Source organism: Equus przewalskii, chromosome 15 (genome assembly GCF_037783145.1).
Source record: "Equus przewalskii isolate Varuska chromosome 15, EquPr2, whole genome shotgun sequence".
Taxonomy (NCBI): domain Eukaryota; kingdom Metazoa; phylum Chordata; class Mammalia; order Perissodactyla; family Equidae; genus Equus; species Equus przewalskii.
In genome coordinates, this window is record NC_091845.1 from 75,582,739 (window position 1) to 75,609,206 (window position 26,468).

General features: G+C 49.1%; 1 protein-coding gene across 1 annotated transcript; it reads right to left on the reverse strand.

Annotated features, from left to right (window-relative positions):
- Positions 1-1,619: 1,619 nt before the first annotated feature.
- Positions 1,620-25,440, reverse strand: RBP2 (retinol binding protein 2). The gene is made up of 4 exons (XM_008529200.2): positions 25,337-25,440; positions 11,075-11,253; positions 3,439-3,540; positions 1,620-1,877 (listed from the first exon to the last, which is right to left on the reverse strand). The coding sequence occupies exons 1-4, from the start codon at positions 25,407-25,409 to the stop codon at positions 1,827-1,829; spliced, it is 405 nt and encodes a 134-aa protein (XP_008527422.1). The 5' UTR covers positions 25,410-25,440; the 3' UTR covers positions 1,620-1,826.
- Between the last annotated feature and the right edge of the window lie 1,028 nt (positions 25,441-26,468).

Here is a 26,468-nt window from a genome sequence, read left to right on the forward strand (position 1 = left end):
CAAAACCTGGGCTCAAAAGTCACTGATAAACCTGCCCCCTGACAAGTGCAGAGCACTCTATAGCTAGTCCTGGTGGGCTGTTGAATATGATCTCTTTCAACAGGATTTTCCTGAGGGACAAAGGAGAGTCATTTGAGGCTGTGGTGGGCAAGGGCAAGGCTGGGCTGGCATCAGTTGAGGGACATGAGGCTCCTGGAGCAGCACTGGGGAAGACGGGGACCAAGGACCACTTCACCAGTCCTTCCACTCAGTCCCCAGGCTGCCCCAGGAGACCAACCTGCCCCTCCTCAGGAGGCTCCCCTCCTCTCCAGTGCCCATGGGGGGACCCCCACCTCCGCTAGGTCCCCAGCCGGCATGAGACTCTGGCCACAGGAACATGGATGGCATGGTTGTTGGGGACCACAGCTTGCCAGGAGGCCCATGTCATGGCCTCCTGTCACAAGGGCTTGAGCCAAGGCTGGCCCTGGGCCACATGGCCAGGTTGTAGTCTTTCTCTCCAGCCCCAATCCCATTGTTGGATGCTCAGGATCGATGCACGATCTGATCATTCAAATTATCCAGTGTGTGCTAACACCACATGTGATCCATTGTGGGATAAACCTACTTTTCAAAGGCAATGCTTGCCTAATGGTCAGATTCCAGGCCCTGCTATGCTATGGGTGTGTGTGTGTGTGTGTGTGTGTGTGTGTGTGTGTGTGTGAAGGAGACGGCTTTAACCTGCAGTGCCTTCCCAGGATGCCATGAATGAGCCACCATAAATCCACCCCTAGTAACTACTCTGCTCTTCCAGGTCACTATTCCATGTGTGTATCCAGCAGGAAAATACAGTGCTGCTCAGACCAGCGAACCTAATGTTCTGGAAGCACCAGGAGTCCCTGGAGGTATTGACCGATTGCTACTTAGCATCTCCTCATCTGGACCCCTGGGCTTGTGGAGGAAGTAACTCCACATAGTGATCAGAGCTAGTGGGACTGAGCCCTTACCAGGTACTAGGTCCCATTCCCGGCGCTTTGTGTATAGTAACTTGCTTAATCCCCACAGTGACCCAGGGGAGGAGATGTTATTTATGTCTTCTCCATTTTATAGAAGAGAAAAGTAAGGATAGAAAGGGCAAGTGATGTGCCTATGGTCACCCAGCTAAGAAGTGGAGTGGCAGGACTTGAACTCAGGCTGCCTGGCAGTGCTTGGTGACCCCTCTGCAGGAGTTCTAGACTGCCCAGGGCTGAAGGGCAGAGGGCTGGTCTGGACCAAGAGCAGCCGGCACAGCAGACCTGCAGAGGCCTTCAGAGGTAGCTCTGCCCCTGCTGCTCAAGCAAAGTACAAACTGGAAGACATAGCATTTTAAAATAGAATCTTGGAGAAATGAATGTGCTATCTAAAGGAATGAATCTCAAATAGGCAATATTCAAAAACTAGTAGGGGATGCTGTGTTGGCCAGAGAATGTTTCCAGGCAAAACAACCTCCCAAACAAACTAACAAAAACCAAACAAAACTAAAAAATAAACAACAAAAGCCCCACAGAAAACCACTGTGCAGGAAATCACCTATTCCGACTGTGGATAAAACTGACAGGTCTGGGAATAAAGGGAGACACATAAAGGGTTTCAAAGTGCAGGAGTGGCTTTTGTTTCTTCATTTAATGCCAGGTTTCAAAGAAGGAACAACATGTCTGTCAGTGTTACACACTCATTCTGTTTAAAACCCATCCAGGTGCCTTTCTGGGCCTTGTCAGCAGTGGGAGGGTCTGGCAGCTGCTACCCAAAGCCTGGAGAGAACTCTTCATGGGGAGCGTGGAGCACATGCTCGGCGGGCCCCCTCTCAGCCATCACTTCTTTTTGAACACTTGATGGCACACCTGGTCACCGCAGGTCATCTCCTGCAACGTCAGAAAGCGGGTGCGTGACAAACAAGTCAGGCCTTCCTTCTGCCCAGCCCCCGCCCTCTTGGTGTCTGTGAGTTGAGGGGGTGGAGCTGGAATGAAGAGGACAGTTCGTTATTCTGGGCAAAGTGCGTCTCCCAGACCCAATCAGCTGGCATGCCCTGCAGGTAGCAGTAATTCCATTCTGACACTTGAATTGAGCTTGAACAACTATAAAAATGAAAAATGCAAAGAAATTACCCTCTGGGGCGGGATTTCTCCTACTCTCATGATTAAAGCAACCTCACCTAATTTATACAAGGCAGCGAAGCCATGGGGCAGGGAAAGACCTAGTAGGGAGAAGCATTTGGAAGGCAAGGGCCTACGAAGATGCTGGCTGGTGAGCTGTCCCTCCGCCCCGTGGGCTTTCTGGCCTCTGGTGATTAGAATGTTGGTTGGTGGTGGCACAGCAATGACAGGGTGAGGGTGCGGAAGGGCTCCCCAGGCCTGCCTGTGCAGACAAGATGCTGCTTTCCATCCGGACACAGGGCGCCCTCAGGCCTTGTCCACAGCTCAGGACCCTCTGAGGGAGGAGAGAAAAACAGGAGCGTGGGGGCGACCAGGAAACCATTGCAGCTGATGAATCCAGGGTCTTAGCCACAGGGACCTCTGGAGACTGTACTACAATTTAAAAAATCCATCATCCAAACCACAGCAGGTAGGGAAACCCGTCGATGGAAAACACGATGAATGCCTCTCATTTGTCACCAGTTGACATTGCCTCTGCAATAAAGACCTCAGGTGAGGCAGGGCTGGCTCTGAAGGGCATCATGGTGACTGAACAGTCTTGGAGCCAGGTACCTGCCTGACTCCGTAGGTGAAAGGATGAGTGAAGAGCCATTCACTGAATGAGCCATTCATTTAACAAATGAGTGAAGGAGTGAGAGATTTTTCACTTTTTGAATGCTGGACGCACAAATTGCCTTGAAGATTGAAGACTGAAATATTAAGCTATTTAGACAGATATAATTTATTTAAGGATATCAGCAATTGTTCCTACTGCTCTGTTCCAGTACCAAATAACCTAAAATATTTGGGGGCCAGGTGGACATACCTTATGATGAGAGGCCAATGCCTGCGGTGTACAGGCAGTTCCCAGACCCAGCTGCCTCCTGTCCCTGCCACCTCCACCCCACCCCAACCCCTCTTCTTCCAGGTTCACATAACCACGAGGAGGCTGGTCCCACCCCCTCCAGGGCATCTTAATTCTGTGCCTCGCATCTCTCCCCAGCCGGTCTTTAACAGGGTCCCTGCATTTCTCCTTGGATCTCGGCTCCCTAACTCAGCAGTTTGGACTCTCGTTTTAATTGCAGCCGTTCACAGAAACAGCCATACAGATTTCTTCCCGGAGTCCCCTGAGCCAGAGGGGAATGGTTTTCTGACTATATGACCACACGCATTTGGCTGGAGCTCAGGGGAGGAGGGCAGGGCCATTTTTCTTGTCAAAGCCCTTGGCTAGGTGAACCCGCAGTCGGTGTAAGCACAGTGGAAGGGAGCCGGGCAGACTCTGGGGGCTTACCAGGTACAGCTTGTCTCCTTCAACCCACTGCCTCCAGCCACGGTTCTCCTTCTCCCCCTTCTGCACACACACAAGGACATCACCTTCCCAGGTGACCAGCGCCTGCAATGACAGATTCCCGAGCAAATCAAACGTATGGTCTTGATTGGGACTGAACAAGTGTGACCCTGCAGCCAGTCCTGCGCCCCTGCCTGCCCACGGGGCAGAGCCCTCAGCCCCAGCCAAGCTGAGATCCATCCAGTCCCACTTCCACGTACACCCTCCATTCCAGCCAAACCGGCTCATCCTGGCTATTTCTGTTCTCTTTTAAAGAATTCCACTCTTCTATTTTACCGCTCGGTAAAGACAGCAGCCTTTCAAATCAGTGGGGGAAAAGATGATGAATTTGACTATGGAACTGTCGACGAAAATAATCCATAACCAAGCTATAAATGAAAATTTGGGTGAGTTTGTTCTGAGCTTAAATTTTAGGATTATAACCCAGGAGAGTCTTTCCACAAAGGAACAAAGCACTCCAAAGAAGTGGGGGTACACAGGGTGGTTATATACCCTCAAAGAGGGTGTTTCACATATGATTGAAATGTCCCTCCCACAATAGTCACAAGATTGCCCTGTCGGCACAGCGCTTGATGGACACAGCAGGTAGTGGTCTGCTATCTTGGTGGGCGTAGCAGGAGGCAAGTCTATTGTCTCAAGCTGGGAGGTCACAGGTGAGCGCAGCAATCAGTTTCTAGCCTAAGGAAAGATGCTTAATCCTTAAGGAGACGCCAATGTTGGGAGGGGGAAGGAAGTTGCACCTTTATCTCAAGGGCCTTTGCTCTTGCCATACGGAATATCTAAAGCAGATAGACAATGCATGCTCAACGGCCTCGGTCAGGCCCTTTTGGAAAGACAAGGTCAGGCCGAATTAGGTTTACACCAAATGGCTTCCTCATATATTCCAATATATCCTATTACTTGCCATTTTTATTTGTCATAATGATGTAAAATTTCTGGAAGGGGAAAGTACCTCAAAGTTAGCAGACGAATAACAAACTGGGAAAAATAATTGTAACACACATCAGACAAAGACCTTATATGTAAAGGGCTCCTGTAAATCAACAAGAAAAAGATCATTAACCTGATAGGAAATTCAATAAAGGACACGAACCAATAGCTTACAGGGGGGAAAAAATCCCTAGCAGATGGCTTTTAAACATAAGATATTCAACCTCACTCATAATAAGAGAAATGTAAATTAAGGCTGTTTTTCAGATAGAATTCATCATCTGGTTAAAGATCAAAGAGTCTGATAACACACGGAATTGTGGGGTGCTGGTGTGGAGAAGCAGCTGCCCTCATACATGGCTGGTGGGCACATAAATCGGAACGAATCTTTTCACAGGGCAATTTTATATTACATTTCAAAATGTAACATTGTGTATACTCCGACCACGAAATTCTCCTTCTGGGAATTTTCCCTACAGGAATCACTTTGGGAGGACTACCACTGAAGGGCAACCACAAAGGGCGGGAGGCCGCCTAACCAGCGGGGGGCGGGCGTGCAGACCGCTCCAGGGCCAGCCTCATCATCCAGACCCAGAAGGTGGGCCATCTCCCGGTCCTGGCTTTCCTCCAGGCAGCAGTGCTGACTTGTTAGCTGCACAGAGGCGGCAGCAGAGATGCAGAGCTGGTGCTGGACAACCAGGCTGAGCTGACCAACAGGTCGGAGAAGCCACAAGCCTGCTGAACTCCAAGAGACTCAAACCTCTGTGCATCCGTTTACAAATTATACACCCCCAACTCCTCCTCCTTCCGTTCTCGCTTTACGTGCCCTAGTACCTGACTCGGACAATTTGGACTACCCCAGTGGCCCTCCAGGGCTACGGTAAGCTTGCACACGCACCTCCTGAGATGCTGACGTCGTTCCCATCAGGTGGCGGTTTGTGTGATTGCTGTCCTTCCTCGGCAATGACCCTGAGGCTAGGTGGTTTTCTTCCAGTGCGTGCAAGCCTTACCGTGCCTCTATGAACAATATTATGCTAAGGACCAGACGTTTCCTCTCTTCTGCGTCTTGTAAACCCAGTTGGTGATAAACTGCCCTGTGTTTTTTTTGTTCACTGTCCTTGCACATTCACATCTGTTTTTCTGGTACAAATCTGTTTTCTACAGATTGTTAAGTCTACCTATTTCTAAAATAATATTTGACCTTGCCCATATTACATATTTCATGTACAGTTTTACTCCTCCTCATTTTACTCCTCAACACATCGCAGCATTGTTTGTTACAGCAAAGGCCCGGAGGCCTCATAAATCCTGTCGGCGGGCGGCTGGTTAAATATGGTGTGTTGCGTCGCTGCTCTGCTGCCCTGGAGAGGAGGAGGTGATTCTGTACTTAGGAGAAGAGCGGTCTCCACAGTGAGCAGTCTCAGGTAAGAGAGTGAAGAGCAGGGCCATGTGCCTGAAACAACAGGGGGCGCCTGTGCACGCTCTGCTTGCACAGCTTCTCTGCGAGGAGGTGAAAGAAGCCGTAATGGTGATTGTCCCCGGGGAGAGAAGGATGGGAAGGAACTTTTGCTTTTTACTGTTCGGGTTTTTTTTTTTTTAAAACCATCTGCATGTATTAATACTCCCCAAATTAATTTCAAAATAAAATTCTAGGCTTTCTAAAGAAAACATGTCTCCTCCTCTTTCAGGGCCACTCTAAGCCTCACATCTTCCAATGTCTTGGAGAAGCTTAATTCCCAGGTTGCTCCCCTTGCTCTTCTGGGAAGGAGATGTCGTCTGGAATATTCATGTGTGGTTGCCCACTGTTGGCCTCGGCCTCTGAATATCCTCCCAGACAGATGAGGAAGGACTCATGGCTCCCATTCGGGCAAGGACTAAGTCTCATAAGCCCCACAGTCCCAGGTTGCCTTACACACACTGACACCTAATACATGTTGGTTGAATTCACGTCTGTCTCCCGCATTAGACAATAAGCTCCATGGAAGGAGAGGCTATGTCAGCTGGTCATTTCTGCAACCCCAGACTCGGTGCAGACACCAGCCCATAGGGGTGCTTGGTAAGCATTGTTGAGTGAATCTGTGATGGAATGATTTTGCTGAAACAGAATCTTGAGGTAAATCCACAGGGGGATAAACGAGCACGTCAGTAGTCTTCATTGAGGATAGTTTTTGACAGCAACTCAGCCAGCCCACCTCCTTGCCTTGGTTTCTAGGGTACCACGGGAGTACACATGTGTCCATCAATATGGACGCTAGATGGTAAACTGTCCGTCTTCTTGTCTGCTTCCTCATGAGGCTGTGAGAGCTCTGAGGGCAGGGAGGAGGGTCTGACTCATTGACCCAAGCCTCACGTGTAGCAGGGACTTACCCAACTTTGTAGAAGAAACAGAGCAGAAAAACGTTAGTGCGTGGGGGCCTGTCCTAATATTTCATCTTAATAACCCATATTGGGCAGCAAGAGTAAAAGGTATCCTGACCCTAAAGTAAATTGGTTTCCCATGAATCACGGTAATACCTTCACTATTATAGCCTTACTCCTACATAAAACAGAAAATGACAAGAAGAGAGAGGAGAGTGGTTAAATGAACTACAATACCACAATTCAATTTGCTTTTACTTGGTGTCCTTCAGCCCTGGATCAGAGGAGGCTCAGTTGCCTCGAAAGATCTTGAGGTTGAGGAGATGAGTATCAGTGCGGAAAGCCATTGCTTCTGAGCTGGGGCATGGAGAAGGACAGCGTCCCCAGGGTGGATGCCCTTGCAGGGAATTAAAGAAGGAAGGTGGGCCCACGCTGCAATTTCCCGTCACAGCATCCAATGTCAACGTCATCACAAACAGCCCTTTCTGATGCATTAGATACAGGCACTGCTCATTGTTCAATTTATAGAAGTTGACAGCTATGCTGTGGTTGCGTAAGAGACTATCCTAAGTCTTGGGAAATACAGACTGCATTATTTGAAGGTAACGTGTACAAATGAGGAAACAAATGTGGCAAAAAGTTAACACTAGGTAACTCTTGGTAAAGAGTGTGCAGGGGTTCTTTGTTATATTCTTGCAACTTTTCTGTAAAGTTGAATCACTCCCAAATAAGTTTGTTTTTTTAAAGGAAAATAGCTCTTCAAATTAAGAGCAGTGAAGGACACTATTAATATGTTTAAACCCTCCCCAGCGCACCTGCCCTTACACAAGAGTTACTCCTGTGTGCCTGCCATCCCCTCTGGCAATCCCTGAGGAGGGGGCCCTCCTGGAGGAGGTGGTTTCTCCTGGGGTCGCCCCTGGCTCCTCCCGACCTCACAGTGGCATTATTGGCTCTAACTGCCATCGTTCATATCTGCTTTTCCCTGCCCTTGCAATCTCCCTCAATTACTTATTTTTTTTAATTGAGATAAATTCACATACCATAAAATTCACCTTTTGAAAGTATACAATTCAGTTAGTTTTAGTATATTCACAGGTTGTAAAACCATCACCACTATCTAAATCCAGAGCATTTTCATCAACCCTAAAGAAACCCCTATCAGCATTCACTACTCATTCCCTCTGCACCTGGCAACCACTTTCTGTCTCTGTGGATTTGCCTATTCTGGACATTTCATGTGAATGATACAATACGTGGCCTTTTGTATCTGGCTTCTCTCACTTAGCGTAATGTTTTCCAAGTTCATCCATGTTGTAGCATGCGTCAGTACTCCATTCCTCTTTATGGCTGCATCATATTCTGTGGCACGAATATTAATTACTTTTTTAAAATTTTATTTTGGGTAGCTCGTGTATTTTTGAAAGGGGCTTTAAATCCTCTTAGAAACAAGTCAAGGTAGGAAGTTAGGAATATATATGACATATATCTGATCCGGGCCCCTCAGGGAAGAGCCAACCCCATGATCAATGTGGTCCATCGCTCCTGCTCCAGGATGGCAGAGAACTGGGTGCCCTGTAGGCCCTTGGCTGCAACCCCGCCCCATACACACCTCTCAGCCGAACTGCTGAGTGGGGAGATTTTCAGAGGCGTTCATCAGGGCGACCGAGGAGTTGAGAAGCGGAGCCCTGGGGAAGAGCACGAGGAGTACTACACACATGCACACATATGTGTGCATGCACACACACACACATATATGCACACAGACACTTGTGCACAGACTCACTTGCACCCATGCACACAGCTTGTGTGTGCACTCAGGCATGCCACAAGTGTGAGCAACAGAAATTAATCAGAGAAATAGACACCCCCACTCCCTGTGGTCCCTTTCCAGCTGAAGGGCTCCAGTCAAGTTATAGGAAGTAGGTGGTCCCAAGGGCACCTGCTCTGTGTTGTTATTCTCATGGGAACAATCTTTTACTAGAGACTGGGTAAATCTGTCCTGAGTACTTCTCAGCCCCTACCAGTCTTCTCGGTGTGCATGTGTGCACGTGTGTGTGTGTGTGTATTGCCCTGACTTTTTGCTGCAGGCAAAGCAGAGACAAGAAGTGGGGAAGGAGATTATCTCCCTCTGCAGAGCTAAGAGCTGATCCTGGGGAGAGGACGGGGCTCAGAGGGAAGGTGGAGAGGCAGAAGAAGGGCAGGCGTTAACAGACAGAATCCTTTAAGGGTCAGGAAGGGCCAAAAGGACATGATTTATCTCAAGAAGAGTGAGTTCGCTACCATCAGTGGTGATGAAAGAATGAATCAGAGTGGACAAGCCTGCTTTTCAGCACCCCACACCCAACACTGAAAGGCGAGGGACAATGAATCACTTTGAACTGACTAGGTTAGAACAGCAGAGAGATGCAAAAATTCTGAGACAAATTTTTCTATCATTTCTGGTGTCTGATGAATTGCCCTTCCAGCCACACAGTTCAGAAAAGCCTCATCCATCCATCCATCAACCCCTCGGGGGCGTCTTCTCCAAGGGGCCGGTCCAGGGCCCGGAAGCTTAGGCCCTCATGCTGAGGCTGCTCTGATGGAAGTGTTTCCAAAGTGCTTTTCATTTCCCACTTTTCTTTAAAAAAGAGCACTAGATATAATTCAGCCTTGACTTGATGGCTGAGATTATCAACCCTGCAGGACACCTTGATTGAGAAATAAAATGTGTCCTGCTTTCTTGGCTTTAGAGTCACCACCAAAGAATGATAAGAGCTCTTCCTCCCCACCCCAGGAGAGGAGCCAGGCTGAGTCCCTTGCTCTGGAGGAGAGTTGACTTTGAAAGAGCTTCTGGAAGCCCTGGAGAAGAGTGGCACCCTGGGGAGAGTGGGGAGAGTGGTGAATGGGGAGGGCAGCGTGGAGGGTCCTGCTTCTTGGTGACATTCCAAGGAGCCGACCCTCTGCTGGGGGTGACAGCATGGATCCCTGGGGATGGATAGTCAGCCCTGCCCTCTCTCAGCTTGAGAACCAGAGCAGATGTCCTGGTGGCTGCGTTGGCAGAGGGAGTGGGTGCTAGCAATATTCAAGCCACCCATGCTCATATAAACTGCATGAGCATGGCCCTGAGCCGTCAATGGCAACCACGCCAAATGACAAACCAGAAACCCTTCCAAGTTTCCTGGCCTGTGTAATCCCCAGGGTTCTTGTATGCTGCTAAGTGTGGGGTAGGGAAATCCTTAAATATGACTGAGATTGGATTTCCCCCATTCCTGTTTGTGAGGATGACCAAGTGTAACTGGATTTGGAAAACCAAAGGCAGGCGCGCTGAGCCAGAGTGTGAACACTGCAAAAACCCACCACTGGGCTGTGATACCACCTAGTGATGCCAGAGAAGGGGAGACTTGCTGTTACCACCTGTGCTCTCCACCACCACCCTGCCTCTCCCTGCTGCCGCCATCCTCTGCCTTATGGACAGACAGCTCCTCTGGGCGAGGGCTGCCTTTTCTGCAGATGCAAGTTCTTGGGCTTTGAGATAACTGCCCGCTCTGTGCTCAGGGTTGTCTGCTGGCTTTCAGGGTCCTCCATACGTCCAAGCAGTTCAAGAGGCTGGAAGTCTGACCTTCTGCCGTGTGGAGGATTTCCCGGGTTATGTCCTGTGAGTTAAGGTGATGCTGAGGCAAAAAGCCACAAACTTGCCAAAGACTTCTCTAAGTTACTAGGACTGGAGACACCGTGACTTCATTTAGTCTACTGACTTTTTTGTTTGATTTGCATTGCAGTTTTCTAAAAAAATATTACATCATTTGAGTTCATCTAAAATTGAGATATCTCCTATAAAAACATCTGAATTCTCAACATCTCTTGAGAAGAAAAAAACTCTGGCAACGTAAGGCCCCCTTCCTCTGCAGCAATGCTTTCTGGTGCTGAGCATGGCCACCCCTTTGACAAAGCTGTGCTATCCAGCTCGCACCGTCACTGTTCCCATGCCCCCACTGATGACATTCCGCCTTGCCCTCTTCATTTTGCCCACCAGGCCCATGGAGTATATGAGTTGCCCTTCTACCCTGGGTCCTGGAGAGGTCAGCGGCCTTTAATCTCTCCTCACTTTTAAGAGTAGTGCAGAAGCCAGCTTGTCTCTTCCTACTAAACTTTCAATAATTGCTCATTGCTTTTTGCCAGCAGCAGTAAGCCCATCTGGCCCCCTTGCCTGATCCCTCCCAGGTGGGTCCTGTCATCGTTTCAGTGGGAAGCCTGACAGCTGGCCCTTGCATGAAGAGTTCACAAGGTTAAAGCGCCAGCCGGTGGGCAGTACCTTAACTGTCCGGTTGTCCAGGCCTTTTGTGTACTCATCAAACTCCACCCCAACAGTGAAATCCAAATTGTAGTTGCGGAACGTGCTGTTGGTTTTCATCTTGAAGTTATCGCCGTCTTGATCAATGATCTTTGTCTGAATCAGATGTACTGCGATCTTGCGGGTGGCGAAATCAATATCTGTTGGCAAAGGGAGTTGTGGAGGTTATGATGTACTCAGCCAGACTCATTCATTTCTTTAACAAGGCCAGACATTCAGCACCAGAGACACAGATCATGGACAGGCCACATTTCTCTGCTTAAGTGGGAAACCAGAGTTGTCTTACCCATGACAAGTTTGGGCCTCTCAGTCAATTGTCGGGAAACCCGGGGTCTCTCGGTGCCTTCCCGGGAGCCCTGAAGGGAGGGGGAGGCAGCAGGCAGGGCTCACCCTTGAGCCGCAGCTCCCCAGTGTGCGTGTGCATGCACACACACACACGCCCACAGACACGCGCAGACACGCCCCTCCACCACTGCAGCTCCGTTCTATTTGCCATACTGGGTTTCCTCCTAGGAATCTGCTAACAGAAGTCTTCATGGTGTAAAACAAAAAGTAACCAGTCTAGATCATGGGTAAAGATGGAACTTTTGTTAATGTCCACCGCAGGGAAGGATACGTACAAACCGCCCTTTTTGAAGCACATGGGGGCTGACTTAGCCAGGCTGTTCTGCCTCGGTCGTGGGTCCCCAGTACAGCTTTAAGCGTATTCCAAACACTTAATAAACGCTCACCCAGGGATTTCTTTTAAGGAAAAGATGAATAACTGTTTCTATTTTTATTATGAAAAATTTCAGACAAACCAAAGTAGAGAGGAAAGTACAATGCACTCCGCACACCCATCACCCAGATGCAACAATTACCAGGACTTTGCCCCATTGACTCCAGCTACAGCTTTTCTTCGCCTTGATATTTTGGAGGAAATCTTAGTCATTTCTTAGAAACTGGTAGTGAGTCTCTAAGGGAGCATCCCCTTCAATGGGGTGTTTCATTTCCTAAGCTTCGCGTTTTACAGTAAGAAGCTAAACGCTGAGCCCACCTCCTTGCTAATCTCTGGTTGTGCATAAAATGTCACTGTCCTCTGGAATAGATCTAGAAGCAGAGGATAATTCCAGAACTTGCGACGAACTTTATTAAGCTGCTGGTCTCTAGCCAAATCATATTTGACCTCCTTTAGTCCTGTGAATTCTCCATTATCTTTGGACGCTAATCTAAATCTTTAATCTTTTTTTAGAAAGTCCACCTGGAAGGTTTCAAAACCACTGAGATTGATTCTGTCATAACCCGAGGTCATCATGATGTCGAGACTGAGAACAGTTTAGACACACTGAGTGCTGCTTCTCTGAGAACTCCAGCCGCATCTCTCTGGTAAGTGAGTGGTTAAACTTCTCTCCACCGTCTCGTAGGGATAAATACTATTGTGCCCGTGAGTGAGACCAGGAGTGACCAACAGTTCAGGGAACTCCTGTCAATTTGGAGAATTAATATCTTTGCTGGCTGTACCCCCAGCCCTTCTGCTGTCCTTCTGCTGTAGCCAAGCATCGCTTCGCTCACCCTATCTCCTCATTTCCTTCTGAATCTCTCTTTGGTCACTATCACTCTTCTCCTCCCAAAGGACCAAAGAGAGGCCTAAGCTGGCTGCTTGCACTTCACTCTGGGTGGGCAACTTGACTGCAGTTGGGGACCCGCAACAGAATCCCATTTGCATGGGGAAGGGCCCTGACTGGTCTTTTGGTCCCTAAATTGTATAAAGTCAGCTTCTGTCATAAGATAATAATTTCAAGTACCATCAGGTAGCCTGGGAGGTAAAAGGATTACACAGCTATATCCTAAGTTAAAGAGAGAAACAGGTTCAAGTGCGCGTGAGCTGGTGCATCAAGACCAGGGTCTTGCTCAACTATTGTTCGCTACTATTTGTTGAGAACCTGCCATGTCTAAGAATTCACCAATGGGTCCCAAAGCGGGCTGCCCATCAGGATCACCTAGGAAGATGTAAAAAGCACAGATTTCTGGGCCTTACCCCAGACTCAGAATCTCTGGGTCATTTTAGATCTTGGATTTCCTCACAGGGGGCTTTCTGGAAAAAGACTTCTATGGTTTAAGAAATTTGAAAGCCACTATTTAAACACCTGCTCCTCATGTCATAGGTGACAACATGAGGCCCAGAGAGGTTAAGTGACTTGTCTAAGCATACACAGCATAAAAAGCAATCACAAGGGTTTGATAAATGGGTGGATGTGTGGAGGAATCAAGTTGGGTGGAGAAAATAGTGGTTTTGAGCTTGGGAGACCAAGGCAAGAGGCAGGGAAATCAGAGACAGAATTAATTTTATGAGGGAACATAGGAGCTAAGTTTTAGGTAAGGTGAATCTGGGGGCCATGCTGTGTGGACCCTTGGTAATATTTGGAGTGGTAATTAAGACATGCCTCGGACCCAACCAGGAATGGTGTCCCGTGGTGGAACCTCCCTTGGGAAACCTTACGCACTTTATTCTCCCAACAAACCCGTGAGCTAAGTATTATGTTATCTCCATTTTCCCAGGGAGGAAAGTGGGTCAGAGAAGCTGTGTCACTTGTCCCGGGTTACGTCGTGAGGAAGCAATAGAGGTGGAATTTGAAGCCAGGTGGCCTATCTCCAGGCCAGAGCTGCGCTCCACAACCTCTGGGGGGGCCATCCCATCAGCAGGTCAGACCACCCCAGTTTATGCACTTTCCATGGCTGCCCAAGACACAGGTCACTTCTGACAGACTCTTCCTTACATTTCCACTGGAGCCACCAGGACTTCTGGACCCAGCTGGATGAGACCTCCCCATGTGGGGCAGTTTATGTTCCCCAGAGCCCAGTGTGCTGCCCCTGCCAGACAGCAATTGTTTTCTGGGCTCTATAGGCAGTCTGTGCTGGAGCCATCACACTCCAGCCCCTGGACATTCTCTGACAGCTCACTTTGCCTCAGCTCTGTGGCTTATGGAATCGTCCCTGGGCACGTCCAAGGCACCCAGCCTGCAGGCCACGAGATGTGGAGCGAGATAAAGGTTCTCTCCGCTGTCCTTGTGCCGTGAACTCTTCTAGGGGTCTCAGCCAGCATTCACAGAGCCCTGTGTTTCACTGTGTTTGCCATGGGGCTCAGCTCCATAGAGCATTTGGTGGTCAAAAGAGAAATGGCTCACAATTGACTAAGTTTGGGATATGAGGAATTAACACCGAAAGAAGCTGATTTCTGCGCTGAAGACCTTTACAGAGCCTTTAGTCTAGGAAAGATGCTTTGTCACTTCGACAGCGGGACACAGGATGCAGACTTTCCCAGTCTCATGTGGCCGTAGAACCCCTCCGTCACGGGACATCCAGCTGGCAGGGTTTTCCACCGAACATAATATGTAAAGGGCTGACAAAACCCCTTCTGAAGGATTTATCTCACTCACTTGGGCCCTGCAATTATGTAAATGTCTGCTGTTTAATTTTTCTCCCTTCAAGACAACTGTCGGCCTGTTTGGAAAGAAAAACACTAGATAGGACCAAATGGTCAAGTATTTCTGACTTGAAGATGAATCTTTCCTTACAATTGCTAAAAGCCACTTAGGCACCTCTTCCACGTTCTAGCAGCATAAACACGTGCCTGTGGCAGGCAGAGGGCTAGCAGGTCACGCTCCCACTCTTGTTTCTCTCCTTCTACCCCAGAAACACAGTCTAGTTAATCAGGTGACGTCCGTCTGTCTAACTTCAGTCCCGTCACCGGACATTCGAGTCCAGGTCTAGAAGCAGCAGAGAGCAGTGGCTGTAAGAGGAGCTATTAGCAACTGCATCCACGTCTTTTGAGGATTCATTTTGACGGTATTTGTGAAGAGCTCTGTCCATTGGCTGGTGGCGTGTGCTCCTGGTTGGGTGAGTGGCAGATGCTGGTATCATTATAATCATCATCGTTCAGGCCCCTGTCTCACAGGCCGGTTTGCTCGGAGTCCTTTGCGTTTCCCCAGATGCTAACTGCACACTTGCTCCCTGGATGCCTGCCCTTCTCCCCGCAGCTCTCCAGTCTCACAAGGCCCAGCCCCGGCCTTGCCTCTTCCAGCCTCTTCTGGCCTTTCTTGCTTCCTTCCTCACCTGCTATCCAGGCCACGTGGCCTTCCCCTGCAGGAGGCACTACCTGCTATTTTCCTCCGATTTTTTCATGGGTTGATTATTCTTTCCTCCAAAATCTCACTTCTATGAGGTCAAGGTCAATGCTGTTTCCTTCTCTGTGTCCCCAGAGAACCAGGCCCAGGGCTGGGCACACAGTAGGTGCTCAAGAAACACTTATGGATTGGTTAATGGGGGCACCGTGGTTAGGCCAGCGGTTGTCAAAGTGAGGCCCCTGGGCTGGTGGAGCAGCACCTGAGAACCTCTTAGAAACGTAACTTCAGGGGCCCACGCTATGCCTACAGGGGGTTGGCCCTGCTGTTTTTACAAGCCTTCCGGGTGATTCTGTGCACGCTAAAGTTTAGGGCCACTGGTATAAAAGTGTAAGGGTGAGGATCAGATCCAGGTGTAAATCCTATCTCTGATTTCCCAGCAATGTGACCTCGGAGAAGTCACTTTCCCTTTCTGAGCCTCAGTTTCCTTACAGTAAAATGGGGAAAAGAATGCTCATCTTACAGGGTTATTTATGTAAGGACTCAGTTAAAGTGAGGGTAAAATGCTTCACACGGTGCCCACGAGCTTGTGGGAAGTCGACGCACATTGGTTTCCACCTCTTGGCTTTTTCTGTCCAAGTCAAAAACAGACCAGGTCGGCATTCTGTCCGGAGTGAAATATTCGGATCCTATTTATGCATCTCCACAGCCATCCGCCAGTCCACACAGTCCAAGGGCCCTGGACCCTGAAGGAATAGTCAGAACAGTAGCTGATCCAGCCCCTCAGCAACACAGCCCTGGCCTGTCACATGGGCGTTTGTGCAGCCTGGCCAACACTTCTCTGCGTCGACCAGCTGCCTCACTCCACAGTTTGGCCAGTGGGGAGAAGCAGCTTGAGTCCTGCTCTAACCGTCTGTGCTGAGGTCCACAGTGTGCTGCACACGCTTCTGGAGCCACAGAGAGGAGCGGGGAAACGAAACCACAGGTCAGGCGGTAACCGGAGGACACAAAGGGTGGGCTCCAGGCAAAGCGACTGAGGAAGAACCGGGAATTACAGAGAAATTTAGAATCAAAGTGTCCTCAGAGAGCGAGTCTATTTCCATTCCACAGATGGGGGATTCAAGGCCCAGGGAATTTCGGTGGTGGGTTCTGCTACCCAGTTGGGCTAGAGCTCCTGACAGTTTGCTTATAAATACATTTTGTTTATCCTTCACAACTAAGGCTCCCCTAACAAAAATCATTGCTTGTCCCTGGTTGCTTAGATGGGTAGATCACAGCTAAAAACGCCTACTGCCGAGAGAATGGGTTTGTCCTGGAAACACCAGCCCCAGTCAATCTTTCTGACTGGTGCCGGGGAATCTTATTAGGGGCTCCATGCAAAGGAGATCAAGCATCGCTTCTTCTCTGGATTGAAAAATGGCTTGGCCTCTTGGCCACCTGGTAGCATTTGCACACGCTAGTTAATCATGGCACCTCTGCTCCACCCCAGGGAAGGGAGCCAAATGTTCTGCAGGTGGATTCGTGATAGTTCTAATCAAAAGGAAAGGTTAACGCAGCTGTGGAACAGAAGCACAAACACACACACACACACACACACACACACACACAGATTATGCAAACACTTCCTCTTTGCATCTTGCGGAGAAAATTATTTTCCTGATATGTATTTTAACACCAGGGTTATCAAGTATGTTTTCTTTGCTTTTATGGATTAAAGGTATCTCTGAACCTGATTTATAGCCAGGTGAAATGAATTTCTATCTCAGAGGGAAAGGTCCAGAGGCAAGCTATTTCTGAATAATATATACGGCTTGTGGGTGCTGCAGAAGAAAAAAAACCCAACACAGAAATGACTTTATTAAACTATACTTTTCATAACTCCATTTTGAACAATGCAAGCCATAAATTTGAAATATAAGTATGCTATTCAACATTAAAATGCTTTGTAATGTGCTTGTGAAAAAAGCTAAAGTTGCAGGCTCAAAGGGCAGGCACTCTTTGTAAATTAAAGAGCAGAGATGCACACGTTCATCATATGAAATCCGAGACTCATTCCATGTGCAGCTTCCGTGGCCTTCGAACCTGGACTCCTTAACTCTCGAATCATCAGCACTCTTAGGCAGTTGTGAGAAGCAGAGTGGAAGAGCAATATTCTCCTTTTCCACACCATTTCCCCTTCCAGATAACACATTTAGAGAGGGATTGGACTGGCCCCCTGCCTTCCTCCTCCCGTCTCCCTCATGAGCATCTCCCAATAGGTCTCAAACTTTCCCTAGCCAGCAGAGGCAGGCTGGAGACCCTGCGGTGTGTCCCTGCTCCCCTTAGCTTCTGCACCTACAGTCAAGTCCTCACCGTTGGGGGGGGGGGGTGGGTCACGGCGGAGGTGCTGTCAATACATGCAAGGGGAGGCCCACAGGAAGGGACCCAAGAGATCTTCACCTGGGCTTTTTCCACCTCCCAGCACTTTCCCTGTTTGAATCCAGGTACCACGGGGTTCAAGGAAAGACTTTGGCAAGGTGTATCATTTCACTGACTTCATTGTGAGCACCAGAAGGAATCCAAATTTTGTGAAACTAATTCCTCCTTGGGTCATCAGATAGTCAATCTGACTCACTCATTCACTCATTTATTTCTCCCCTGGGACTCATGAGTAACTCCCTTGTGATATTTCTGAGAGTCCTGCCTGTTTACTTTGGGTGTCCTCATCTGGACAAATCTGCTCAGAATAAAGCTCCCCCCACCACCTCCATGCTTAGGACCCCCACCTAGCACAGTGCTATGGGAAAAGCTTGGGTGTTAGAAACAGACAAGACTGGGCTCCGGTCTGAGCTCCACCATTTCCCAGCTACAGGTGACCTCGGCTAAGTTCTTCCACTTCTCTGGGTTTAGGATTCCTCGTCACGTCAAATGGGAAGCATTCCTTCCATGTTTATCCCTGGCTACACCCTGAGCTCTAGATCTTCTATCAACAGGCCAATTTTAATACTCCACCTGGGTGTGTAATGGGCGTCTGAGATGGAAATATGCAGAACGGAATTCTTAATGCACCCCCTCTGCCCAGCACCCCTGTCCAACCTCACTCCTCCCCATGCCTTCCCCACCTGAGCCAACAGGATAGCATCTTCCCAGTTATCCAGGCCTAGGCCCAGGGCCATCTTCATTTCCTTTATTTCCTCTGTCTCCTCTAGCTTCATATTCATCTGCAAGCCCTGTCAGCTTTATCTCCAAAACACATACTGAATCTGTCCTCTCTTCTCCAGCCCCATGGGCCTGGCCCTAGCCCAAGCCATCATTTCTTGCCTGAACAACACAGCATCCTCCTAATGGGCCTCCCCGCTTGCAGCCTTGCCCTCCTATGATTCATTCTCCACACTGTAGCCACAGCGATCCTTGAAGAATATAAATAAGACTGATTACATCTTCCCATCACAGCGCCCGACCTTCCCCTTGTTCCGCACACTCCCCACATGCTGGCCTTCGTGTGTTTCTTGAACACACCCAGAGCCCTTGCATGTGGTCTCCCCTGTGCCTGGATCACCTCTCAGCATTCAAACCTCTGATATCACCTCCTCGGACGGCCTTCCTTGACTACCCATCACTCTCCACACAATAAATCCTTTTTATTTTCTTTGAAGTACTTACCACTACCCAAAATTATCTTAATCTATTTACTCTCTTGGGGCTGGCCCCGTGGCCTAGTGTTTAAGTTCGCATGCTCCGCTTCCACGGCCCAGGGTTTCGCCAGTTCGAATCCTGGGCGAGGACATGGTACCACTCATCAGGCCATGTTGAGGCGGCGTCCCACATGCTACAACTAGAAGGACCCACAACTAAAAATACACAACTAGAAAAAGGAAAAATAAAACATTTTTTTAAAAAAAAGAGCTTGACCTCAAGTGTCTGTTTACTCTCTCTCTCTCACTAGCATGTACTCTCCATGAGGCCAGGGAACTCAGTGACTCGTTTGCTACCATATCACCAATGCCTGGAACACTTCCTAGTGGGTCACAGGTGCTCAATACGTTTGTTGAAACTAATTAATTAAAAAGAAGTAATGTGGGGCTGGCTCCGTGGCTGAGTGGTTAAGTTCGTGCGCTCCGCTGCAGTGGCCCAGGGTTCGGATCCTGGGCGCGGACATGGCACCACTCGTCAGGCCATGTTGAGGCGGCGTCCCATATCCCACAACTAGAAGGACCTGCAACTAAGATATACAACTGTGTACAGGGGGGGTTTGGGGAGATAAAGCAGAAAAAAAAAAAAAAGATTGGCAACAGTTGTTAGCCTAGGTGCCAAAAAAATACAAAAATAAAAAGAAATAATGTATATAAAGCTCCAGCAAGATGCTTATCACGGCATGAGGATGACGGGTGCACGTGCTCACTCTGGTGCTGGACTGTGCCTCCTAAACAGACAGGACAGGATTTTGAACGTTGCAGGTGTTCAGGAAATATTTCCTGGCGGAGACCACTCAAATGGGGCTGACTTCAGCCTCTAAGGCTACCGCCTTCCTGGTGGAATTTTCCAGAGACCCGCTAGGACTTTTTGCAGTTGTCACCGTTCTTTTAAATCTGTGCATGTCAATTTAAATGAAAAGACATTCTTCATAAAAGATGATTCTCACCTTTTTTTTTTTGTGAATTAAGAGAATTGGCAAAACTACACTAAGATATCACCTTACACCCGTTAGAATGACAAAAATATCTAAAACTAATAGTAACAAATGTTGGAGAGGTTGCGGAGGAAAAGGAACCCTCATACACTGCTGGTGGGAATGCAAAGTGGTGCAGCCACTTTGGAAAACAGTATGGAGATTCCTCAAAAAATTAAAAATAGAACTACCATACGATCCAGCCATCCCACTACTGGGTATTTATCCAAAGAGCTTGAAGTCAGCAATCCCAAAAGTCCTATGCACCCCAATGTTTATTGCAGCATTATTTACAATAGCCAAGACATGGAAGCAACCTAAGTGCCCATCAACAGACGAATGGATAAAGAAGATGTGGTACATATATACAATGGAATACTACTCAGCTGCAAAACAGAACAAAATCATTCCATTTGCAATAACGTGGATGGACCTTGAGGGAATTATGTTAAGTGAAATAAGCCAGCGAGAGAAAGATAATCTGTGTATGACTCCACTCATATGAGGATTTAAAATTATGGACTAAGAACAGTTTAGTGGATACCAGGGGAAAGGTGGGGTGGGGGGTGGGCACAAAGGGTGAAGTGGTGCACCTACAACATGACTGACAAACATTAATGTACAACTGAAATTTCACAAGATTGTAACCTATCATTAACTCAATTAAAAAAAAAGAGAGAATTGGACTTTTCCTAATGTTTACAATTTATGGGATAAAGATTTCCCAAGATGTCTGAATTTAACATTAACCAAGCAGTTTTAGGACACGTACCTTCCATTATACACCCCCTTCTTTGCTGATTAAAGTTATATGATGGTGTTTGATTTTCCAGGCTTACTCCCTGCCTCTTCCCCACCCAGTCACCAAATCTAGTGCAGTCCTCACTCTGGACATCCCCCGTCCTCTCTACTTGGCACTGCCCTCACCATCTTCCAATGGCCATTGCAACGGCTTCTTCAGTTCTCTGACAGTCTCTGCCAATCTCTTCACTCCCTGGCTGTGAAAACGAGCGTGAAGGCCTCCCTCTCATTGCCTACGACTCTTCTCCTTGGAGGATGAAGTCCACGATGCGGCGGGCGTGAAGGCCTCTCTCTCGTTGCCTACGACTCTTCTCCTTGGAGGATGAAGTCCACGATGCGGCGGGCGTGAAGGCCTCTCTCTCGTTGCCTACGACTCTTCTCCTTGGAGGATGAAGTCCACGATGCGGCGGCACACTGCCTTCAGGATCCAGCCCTGTCATCTTTCTGACTCTTTCTTCTCCCGCTCCTTGTACTTCGCCCTCTGGCAATACAACTCCTGTTCCCTCTGCCTACACCACGTTCTTACCAGCCCAACCTTTGCACATGCCCATGGGGCCATGCCTGACTCTATTTCTGCAAGAAGCACTGCTCTCCTTCCTTCAAAATCCTGCCCAGAAGAACTCAGGAAGCCTTCAGTGACTCATGTATTGTAGCTCCATCTGACCCACACACACTCCTCGTTACCAGTTCCATTGTTATGCACCCAAGGGATAGAACCACCAACCGCCCATCTGTGCCAGATTGTATCTTCTTCTTCTTCTTCTTCTTTTTTTTTTTGAGAAAGATTAGCCCTGAGCTAACATCTGCTGCCAATCCTCTCTTTTTGCTGAGGAAGACTGGCCCTGAGCTAATATCCGTGCCCATCTTCCTCTGCTTTATATGTGGCAAGCATGGCTTGCCAAGCAGTGCCATGTCCCCACCCGGGATCCGAACCCCTGAACCCCGAGCCAACGAAGCAGAATATGCGAACTTAACTGCTGTGCCACCAGGCTGGCTCCCAGATTGTATCTTCTTAAATGGCTGCAGCAACACCTCCCATCCTACACGCTGTTCTTTCAGTGTGACTTTGACATTCCCCCCACTGAGAAGTGGGGCCTATGAACCCTTTTCGTGAATGGGGGTGTTTCAAACAATAGAATACAATGGAAGTGATGTTATGTGATTTCTGGGTCCTGAAACGCAATTCAGCTCCTGCTTCCTCTCTCTTCACACACAGCCGGCGTGCTGTGAGGAAACCCGGCCACACGGGGACAGCATATGTAGACATCAACAGCCCCAGCTGAGGTCTCAGCTGCCGGCCAATACCAACTGCGACAGAGGAGTGAGGGGGCCTTGGAGGCAGCTCCAGCCCCAGCACTGTCCGCCTGCAGCTGAATGAGAGCCCCCTAGCACAGGCACCTAAGTGACGTCGGTCAGCCCCCAGAACTATGAGAGACAACATGACATGACTGTGGTTGTTTCAAGCCATGACATTTGGGGTGATTGTCACACTGTAATACAAAGCAGAAACACCATTTGTGCACGGCTACAATTTGCCTGTCTGCACCAGTCTGAGCTCCTTGAGAACAGAGACTGGGCTGGGCTCTGCCTCAGATGGCACAGTCCCGGGCTCCCACGGGCCGTGTCTATAGCTCTGGTAGAGAAGTCGAATGATTTCCCCGTCCATGTACAGTACTGCCCTCACTCCCGGGCAGTTAATGGACTTTCCTCTAGCCTTCTGTCACAGCACTGGGACCTCATTTTTAGATCTGCCCTCTTTGGGCTCCCCTTTAAAGACCACACCTCCCACTCACTGATCCCACCCGAAGGAAGACCTCCAAACACGACAAATTCCTCAGGGCAGAAGTGTTTACCAGGTGCTTTCCTTGTCAAGAAAGAGTCTAGGGCCTCAAGAAACACCACGTCTAAGAAGGCAGGAGAGGAGGGACCTTGACCCTTGGCACTCGCTCTCTGAACACGAAATGACTTTGATAATTTGGGGCAAACCCAAAGGTTGGCTCGACGTGTCACTCTGCTGAGGCTGGCGGCTGAGTCACATGGGGAGGCCAGCGTGTGGAATGAGTCACTAGCAAGGACAAAGCCAGTTTGCCGCCCAAACCCACATCTGGACTGGAGTCTCTCCTTCTCTACTGAACCAGCAACCAGGTGCTGAGAAGGCCAGCGTCCTGGTGCTGGGGATTACAGTCTAAGCAAGTGACGGTTCTTCGGCAGAGAATGGAGTTATACCTAGTGGTATGACATACCTGGGGGTTTGCAGAGATCTCCACAGATGTTCTTCCCAAACACTAAGGGCCTCTTGCTCCAAGGACAAGGAAGGCAAGCTCCATCGACTCGTCAATGTTGGCAAGGCGCCTCTTGCCTCGGGGGGTGGGTGTGGAGGAAATTGTGCAGATCGGCTGGGTTGCTTTTATCGGATTAAATTGTGGGGACAGCCTCACCTCAGGTGCTTCCAGCTGAGCCCCTTGAGATCTGTCTTCAGTCACTGCCAGCTCCTGCCCCACTCGTGTCCCCACAGGCAGGTGAGAGGGATCAGGTGTCCGGTCTCCATGGCGGGAAGGTGACTTTGGCTGAGGCATTTCTGCATCAGCTGGGGCATCATGGACCCCAGCTGGGGCAAGTTCCTCTGGCCCTGAGACACGGTGGGCTACTAGCAGCTGGGTAAACTGAGGCACCAAGCATATCCACATTCTGGGCTTAGCTAGCGCTACCACCTAAGGTATTAGTCTTAATCAGGAAAGTGTGAACCTACCCCCTCTACACCGCAGAGACGCTGGTATAAAAAGGTCAGTTTCCTCATTAGAGTGAAATCAACGTAATATGATGGTAGATGGGAAGTTTGGCCTGAAGCTCTAAGAAACCATAGGAATCTGGCACCAAGGACGCCTGTGATAGAGATGTCCCAACATCCATCCACAACTCGGGAGCCCCTCACCCACAGTGAGGGTGTAGTTGGTGTGAAAGAGTCCAGGAGAAGGCTGCTTTTAGAGAGGATGTTTTGGAGAGAGCCGACAGTGTGCTCTGCAGCCCCCAGCCCTCCAGAGGGGACAGACGGTGGCAGGAGGAGTGCTTGCCTTTCACTTTAAGCCTAGAGAGAGGGGCTTCAGGGGCCCACCCTGCAGAGGCGAAAACTAAACTGAGACTGGATTTATACATAAAGTCACCATAGGGCGTTTTGTTGTTTAAGAATAAGCAGCAAAAGACACAAAGTTGCTTTCTGATTACATTCCCTGAGTCCCACTTGTTCGGGATACTGCTAAAATGTTGAAACCCCAAAACATCACTTGTTAAAGCACTTTCATTCGTTCAAAAAGACAACAGCATCCCACATAACCTGAAGAAACAGGCGAGGCTGGAGCTGCTGTCCCTGTGTGGTGGAGGAGGAAACCGGCTCTGAAAGGTCACACAACTGGTCAAGGTCAGAGAGAAGGCCTCGGCGAGCTTGGCCCCTCTTCTGTGTGATCTTGTTCAGAATTATAGTTCTGAGTTAAGCTCCAGACCATCACGCACGTAGAGAATCAGAATCCCTTTTCTCTTGCCCGCCCAGGGCGCTAAAAACAGGTGCAACATGGTTTGGGCTCCCTTGGGGTTTTTGCCTCCTCCTGCCTCCCCCAAGTTTATTGAGGTAAAATTCTGATTTCCAGGAGGGAAAAAGCTACTCAGTGTTGGAAACGTGTCTAAAGTTTATGAAGAAAGTTTCAGACGGCGCAGCCTGTCACAGCTCTCCTTGGTCATCGACACAGTGGAAATGTTTGTCAAGCTAGAAGTTAAGTGCAGGAAAACCCATGATTCTCATTCTTGATGAGACTTCCCATCATCAGATCCAAATTGTTGGGCCCCCAACCCTGCTTGCAGCCATTTTTCTCCAGCTGTGCGTGGGAGAGTTCCAGCCAGGAGCTCCTTACATGGAAAGCTCCTAAAGCTGGAAAAGGTGACAGGACGCTGAGGCAGGAAGAAATAAGGACATGCAGCCCAAGCTCCTTGCCCAGTGCCCAGCCCATGGCAGCTTTCCAGCAAAGTGAGCTCCCCTCTGTGGGCCCCGTTCCTCTGGTTTCATGTGTTTTTTGCCAGCCCCACAAGAGATCCCACAGGAGTATCAACTCAGGACACACACTGATGGAGCCCCTGGCCTGAAGTCTGGTTCAGAGGTCAGACAAGCAGCGAGATGTCTCATCTATATGACAAAGCTTTTCCCAGCCTTCCGTGGGCCGGGTTTCCTCTAGGCTGAGATTTGTTAGCCATTCCCTTCTGCTTCCCCACCACAAGACTGCCAAAAGAGCAACGCAGAGGTCATTTGTGGGTAATATCAGGTCCAGCCGGTTATCTAAGAGATGGCAATCCCAAGGCAGGCAGCCACTGCATTATCGTCTCCAATTTGGCTTTACTTGTGTATGCGTGCATGTGTGTGCACGTGTGTGTGTATGTGTATCCTCCATTCAGCGTATCTTTCCTGCGTGCCAGCTACTATGCTAAGGACATTCCAGACACAATCTCCTGTATTCTTATTCCCAACCTGCAGACGAGAATTTGTGTGACTTGCCTGACACAACAGGGCTAGTAAGTGAGGAGTGAGGCTTGCACAGAGGTCTGTGCAACTCCACAGAGGCACTGTCTGGAGGACCAGACCACAGACTTCAAAGGTTACCCTCCCTCCCCCAGCCCCAGCCTCCCCCTTACCCAGGGCTTTCATGTAGCCTTCAAAGTTGTCGTTACTCTCCATCTCCCAGGTTCCATTCTGGTCCCTCGTCATGGTGGTGGCCTCTGGTGTCTGTGGGTGTGTGGTGAATGTCAAGGAGAAGGTGGCAGGGAGAACGTGTAATGACCTACTCTTATAGCCTAGTGAAACAGGTTTATGGCTCTGAGGATAATAGGTTGAAAGGTCACAAGTGCAACTCAAAGGAACCTTTCTTTCCTTTCCTTGGCAAAGTTCAGCAGGACTATGAGCAACCCGCACTCCAAGTCCTGACGTGGTCAGCATGGCTGTCCCAGTGACCTCTACCACATGCAGGGCCCTGGAGCAGGTCATTTGTGGCTGACTGGGCTCCTGCAGAGCCCCTGGCCCCACACAGAACACTCCGTCCAGCACTTGAGGAAAACACACCCAGTGCCTACCCACATGCACTACCCAGGCCTCAGACCTGGTGTCTGTCAGCCGTGTAGCCAGCACTTCCGGCCTGGCTGGTGAAGCCAAGAAGTTGGGGACACACCTGTGGAGCTCTGCTCTGCTCTATGCTGGGCAGCATACATTCTTCATCTTGTCTTCTCTTACGAGCGCTCTGAGTTATGCTTAACCATCTCCATTTTACAGGTGAGAAAGGCTCGGGGAGGTTAAACGCCATGCCTGATAACAACTGGTAAGTGGCTGAGCTGGCATTCAAACCCAGGCCTGTCTGGCTCCAAAGCTCTTTCCTTAACAGTGTGCTAAGGTCAGCTTGGAAAGTGGGTTGGAGTTTGACTTGGGAGCTTGACTCTTACTTGCTTCCCAGGAAGGTACTTTGAGGACCTCTAAGCAGCAGTGTTACTCATGAAAAATGTGTTCAAGGGGCTGGCCCAGTAGCATGGTGGTTAAGGTCAGCACACTCTGCTTCAGTGGCCCAGATTCTTGGGTTCACATACTGGGCGTGGACCTACACCACTCGTCAGACCATGCTGTGGCAGGGACCCACATACAAAATAGAGGAAGATTGGCACAGATGTTACCTCAGGGCCACTCTTCCTCAAGCAAAAAGAGGAAGATTGGCAACAGATGTTAGCTTAGGGCCAATCTTCCTCACCAAAAAAAAAAAAGAAAGAAAGAAAGAAAAGGAAA